Consider the following 6,095-nt stretch of genomic DNA (forward strand, 5'->3'; position numbering starts at 1 on the left):
AAAGAGAAAATTTCTATCAATACAATATTCGGTCAAAGCAGTACTACAATATTCAACATGTTAAAACCACTGCTTTAAAAAAATCATTGTTTTTTGATGGAATTTGCCTGTTTAACAGCCTACCAGTAAATATTAAAGAAGCAACATCACTGAATATGTTTAATAGAAAAGTTTTAAATTTTTTAAAGAATCAATTATAATTTAATTTTAAGGAATTTATTATGTTACACACATGTATAAAAAAATGTTTATTATATGTATTAGCCAGGTGCTAAATAATGGAAAGAATATTAAGGATATTAATGTATACCTTAGTATAAAACAACATTGACTGTTTAAAAATTGCTTTCACTAACTTGTGCATCTTATGTGTACCAGATTTTGAGGGACATGTTTCTGTTACTTGATTAAATTTAAAAATATTATTTAATATATTTTTTGCCTGAAACAGTAAATTTTAGGCGATTATGAAAATATCTCTCTGGCAATTTTGACCTATTGAATGCAATTCATTTATGTATCTTATAATTATTTGTTTAATAATAGGCAGAATACCCCATTGAAATACAAAGTTTTAACCTTAATACATGTTTAAGTAAATAAAAGTAATAATACTAAAGGCAAAAGCATCTAAAGCATCTAAAATAATAATAATAATAATATTCACAAACAAAACTTAATATAAATTACAGCCTATTTTATGTATAACAGATAACATTTCTTCTTAAAAATTCGCAGTGAACTTCCAAAAATATCAAGTGTTGGATTTCTATTCAAAATGATTTATTCATTAATTATTAATGGCAAGTTACCGTATTATTTGTATGAAAGAAAGAAAGAAAATGTGCTATATTACGTAAGAATAATCTTGTGTACAAGCATCCTACAAGCTAAAAAAAAAACAAAACAAAAATACAATTTCAAAAATTGACAAAACAATGAATAAAATTAAACACAAGAAGACAAAACTTTTTGAACATTTGAATTAAAGATAACTAAATAAAACAATCAATTACTAAATAAAGGTAAACTTGTTGACAAAACTAGAGAAGAAAAAAGTAAAAAAAAAACTTTCCAACATATCCAAAGTTAAAACCTATCATTAAAAAAGTCATCCAGGTTATAATATGCCTTAGCCAATAAAAGCGTTTTTAATTCTCTAATTAAATTTCTTAACATCCGATATATGTCTAACACATAGAGGAACATGATTTTTTTACTTATGTAAATTAATGAGTTTTTGGTAAGGGAAGACGTAGGAATAGGTAGGGGAACATCATTTACACGACGAGTCAAATGGCCAGTGTCAGAGGGTAGTTTGGGAATTTTGTGAATAAGAGCAGCTGTTTCTAAGATAAAGAGTGAAAAAAGAGTTAGGATTTTTCAGAAATGAAAAGGGGTTTGCAAGAATCTCTTAACTTAGCAGAACACAGGTATCTAACTGCTTTTTTTGAATAACAAAGACAATGTTAAGTAGCCCCTTATTGGTTAAACCCCAAAAAGGCAAGCCATACCGAATATGAGATTCAATAAGTGAAAAGTACACTGAACATGCAACCACCCCTCCCAGCTCTTGTTTAGCCATTCTTACTGCAAAACATCCAGAAGATAATTTCCCAGCTAAATGTAAAATACAATCTTCAAACCGAAGGCGACCATCAATGGTAATTCCTAGGAACTTGCAGCACTCTTTATTCTGCAAGAGGGAATTTTCGTCAAACATCAGACCCTGAACAACGCACTTAAACCCCATAAACGTCTTTCTTACATTAAACACGAGCCTGTTGGAAGCACACCACCCTGATAAAATCTGAAGGTCTTCAAGGATATAAGTCTTAATATAATCAGAATTTTTATGGCTCCATAGTATGGTGGTATCATTAGCAAACTGAACCACCTTGCCCTGCAGTTTCAATGAACTCAAGTCATCCACATACAGTAAAAATAACAGTGGTCCCAACACTGAACCCTGGGGAATGCCGCATTTTAGGGATCTAGAAGCAGACAAACGCCCAGACACTGTAACCTTCTGTATACGATTTGATAGATAGGACTCAAGCCATCGCAACGCTACGCCCCTAAAACCATATTTATCGAGCTTAGATAACAGTATTCCATGATCCACACAGTCAAATGCTTTGGATAGATCACAAAACACTGCCGCCGATGACTCTCCAGAATTCAAGGACACAGAAGCTCTCCAAAAAGCTAAAAACAGCATCATGAGTCCCTTTACCGGCTTGAAATCCAAACTGATTTGCAGACAAAATGCCATTATGATGTAAAGAGGACAAAATTCTGCTTTTTGCAAGTTTTTCAACTATCTTAGAGAGGGTAGACAAAATAGAAATGGGACGGAAATTACAAGGCTGATCCAAATCTCCACCCTTATGAAGAGGGATAAATCATTAATAATCGACCAACACTCTCTTTGTCTATTTGATGACATATTTAAGCGATCCCTATAATAATTAGATTTTGCTGCTTTAATTGTCTTTCTGTACAGACTACGGTATTTCTGATGATATACAAGGATATTTTCATTTGTGGTATATTTGCACAATTTAGTCAAAAAACAGAGGTTTTTAGCTGAAATTCTAAGGCCTCTTGTAACCCATGGTTTTCGTTTCTTAGTTTTAAGCCTCATTTTAGGAAAGCACTGATTGATCTTATCACACAGATCTTGAAAAAATAAAGTAAGTGGGTCAGAAGCCGTTTCAAGTGCATTCCAATTTACCAAAGCTGTAGCAGCAGAAAAAGCATTGAAATTTCTCTTGCTGAAAATTCTTCCCATATAATGAGATGAAGATAATTTGAATAAAAAATCTGAGATTATTGAACAAGGTTACTGAAGAGAAAATTAAACACAGCTTAGTAAAACCAATAATTAAACTATGTAATAAATAAATTATACAGCATTTTAGCAAGAATAACTTCATGGTCGGAAATACCAGATGGGAGTACTGTGCATAAAATGTCATCACAAATTTGTACAGAAGTAGTCAATTGTAGTTGCAGATGAAGAAGTTATTCGTGTGGGAGAAAGAACATGCATTTTTAAGTCGCAAGAATTTAAAATACTTAAAAGAGAAGTATCTGGCAAGGTTTCATCAGTGTATAGTTAATATTAAAGTCACCAGCCAATATAACCTTAGAGTGTAGGGACAACTGGGATAAAAGAGAATCAAGTTTGTCCAGAAACATAGCAATATCTCCTGTAGGTGGCCTATAAATACAAAGAATATATAAATTAAAACGCTTACAAAAAGAAAGAAAGAATTCAAAAACAAAGTCTAACAGAAGATTATCATACTTATCAATATTACAAAAAATCGTTTCAATTGTTTGCCTAGCCAAGATGGTACCTCCATGTATAGATTGTTGACGACAAAAATTTGATATAGGAACATAATCAGATATTAAAAAACATTCACTAGGCCTCAACCAGTGCTCAGTCAGAAGTACAATATCAGGAAAATTACATGTGTCCAGCAAAAGATGAAGCTCATCCATCTTGTTTCTTAGGGATTGTATATTAAGAATAAAGATATTTAAGCTTTTCGTAGAGCTAATTTCAATCTTACTAGTAGAATATGAACATGAATGAGATTCAACCTTCGTGGACATGTCTATAAAAAAGAAGAATTCAATTCACGATCAGTTATCAGTTCAGACTCATTAATTTGATGATTCAAAGACAATTTATTCAATGAAATATTAATTTTAAGATATGTGCATGTAATAATGATGCCAAGTCTGAACCAAAGTTACTGGCGTGATTAGACTCTAAAATTCCATACAGATTAATATTATTTGCATGAAAAATACGATAAAGGGCCTTATTACTATTATAGAAAACATTATGGTTTAAATAAGTATAAGGGCTTGTCATCACTAAAGTGTTTGTATCAACATGATTTTGAATTAAATTTTTTAAAACATCAGATGAAGAACAAATTCCACTTGAATCCAATACCAATCCGTAAAGATGAACAATTTACAGAACCATTCATTTTTCTTCTGGATGATAATGGCCATAAATTCACATAAATACTAAATCTCTTGTCCACATATTTTACTTCTAATCAGTCACAAAATCTATCTTCACCTTCAACCAGATTCCAACTTCATTGAATCAGACAGTGAGGTCTTACAATAGAATAATATAGCAGAATTACTGTATTAGCAGAAAAAGCTTCACAAGATATAAATCTGCACAGTTTTGGAAGTTATGGCTAAAAACTGATTTTTAAATAAAAGTTGACTCCCAATATCCTTCACAATTCCCATCAACTGCAACTGGTTGCTATCTATGCAATAGTTGTATTTAACATATTCAATCCTTATATAAATGCTTATAAAGTTACATTTGTTAACAATCAGAGATAAATGGCTATTGTACGCCCACTCTACAAAAATATCAAGATTTGACTATAGAGATACCAATAACATCTTCCTCTGATTTTATTATTTTGAAAAGGTTTGGGACATCTGCAAACAGTAGTCTACTACAAAACAATAGTTTTGCTCAACTCCTTAATAGAAAGGTTAAATAAAGGTTGGATAACCACCCTCGGGTTACCTCTATATTTATTGAGCAAAATTGAGAAATATTCTAAGTGGGGTCTTACAATAGAATAATTTAGCAGAATTAGTGTATTAGCAGAAAAATCTTTACAAAATATAAATCTGCACAGTTTTGGAAGTTATAGCTGAGAACTGATCTTTACATGAAAGTTGACTCCCAATATCCTTCGCAGTTCCCAACAACTGCAACTGGATGCTATCTATGCTATGGCTGCAATTCAACAAGTTCAATCCTTATATAAAGGCTTAAAAACTTCCATTTGTTTGCAATAAAAGATAAATAGTTATTGTGTGTCCACTCTACAAAGATACAAAGATTTGACTGTAAAGATATAAAATGTTCCTCTGATTTTATTGTTTTGAAATTTTTTGGCTCATCTGCAAATAGGCTACTACAGCAGTTTTGCATAAATTCTTAAGAAAAAAGTTGCATAACACAGGTGACAGTGACTACCCTGAGGTTACCTCTACATCTTTTGAGAAACAGATTTTCAAGGTACAGATTTTAATTTGGCAATCAACAGTCTGTGATTAACTCATCAGATGCCTTGAAAGAAATCTTTTTAAAATATTCTTTGTGCAATCACCATTAAGTGTAAACCTCACTTAATGGATTAGATTGTATAGCTTTAAGGAGTCAAAGTATCGAAACTAACTGTTCTGTATTGAAAAGTAGACACAGAGTCACATAAGTATTGTTAAAAGTTTGGAAGACAAGTCCTGATATTCTTGAAGGGTCAGACCTCTATCCCGAGCAACAACCAAAATGTCCAAAGATTGTATAACAACATTGTGAAGAGAAAAATTTGAACAAAAAACCTGAGATTATTGAACATGGCAACTGAAGAGAAAATTAAATACAGCTTAAATAATAAATAAATTATTATTTAAGGCAATATTTATGTTGATAGCCATAAAGTGCAAGAACACTTAGAAATTTAAAGTCCTTACCTCATTGACTGCACTTTTGAAGCACACTCAATCATCTTCTCATTCCATGAGATGTCTTTCCAATCCAAATCATAAAATATAACAATAATGGCTGGCACTTCTTGCAAATACTTCCCCATCCAGTTCCTTTTAAGGATTCCCTTGGGAATATACCAGTCATATGAGCTCCTTTTTGGCTTTATAACAGGAAATTTATGGGTAGCAGTGATCATCTTATATGACACAGGTGCCTTCTCAGTCCTATTGTTAAACGTTTCCCAAATAGATTTATGGACTGCATTATTCACTATATCCAAGCCAGAGAATCCTATTAGTGCCAAAGGTTTAACTCTCAGTTCTTGGGGTAGCCCTAAGCTGGCTTGATAGGTGATGAGGTTTGACTGAATAGACATGATTTTAGAACTTTAAAATTTTCATATGTCAATCAAATAAATAAAATTTACTTCGGCATATATCTAGAAAATGAACTTTTTTCACATTTTTTGAGTGTTTGGGTCACTTTTCTCTTATAAACCTAAAATAAGGAAAAAAATTGACAATCAGCTGATTAATTTTGG

At 31.7% G+C, this 6,095-nt stretch overlaps 1 protein-coding gene across 1 annotated transcript in view; it reads right to left on the minus strand.

Annotated features, from left to right (window-relative positions):
- Window positions 1–6,095, minus strand: part of LOC126742254 (trafficking protein particle complex subunit 11) — a 45,081-nt gene extending 38,986 nt beyond the window's left edge. Inside the window, exon 1 of the mRNA XM_050448882.1 lies at window positions 5,539–6,095. Coding sequence (XP_050304839.1) covers window positions 5,539–5,930 — 392 coding nt within the window. The 5' untranslated portion in view covers window positions 5,931–6,095. The remainder of the gene's footprint in view (window positions 1–5,538) is intronic.

The sequence above is a fragment of the Anthonomus grandis genome, chromosome 11 (genome assembly GCF_022605725.1).
Source record: "Anthonomus grandis grandis chromosome 11, icAntGran1.3, whole genome shotgun sequence".
NCBI lineage: Eukaryota > Metazoa > Arthropoda > Insecta > Coleoptera > Curculionidae > Anthonomus > Anthonomus grandis.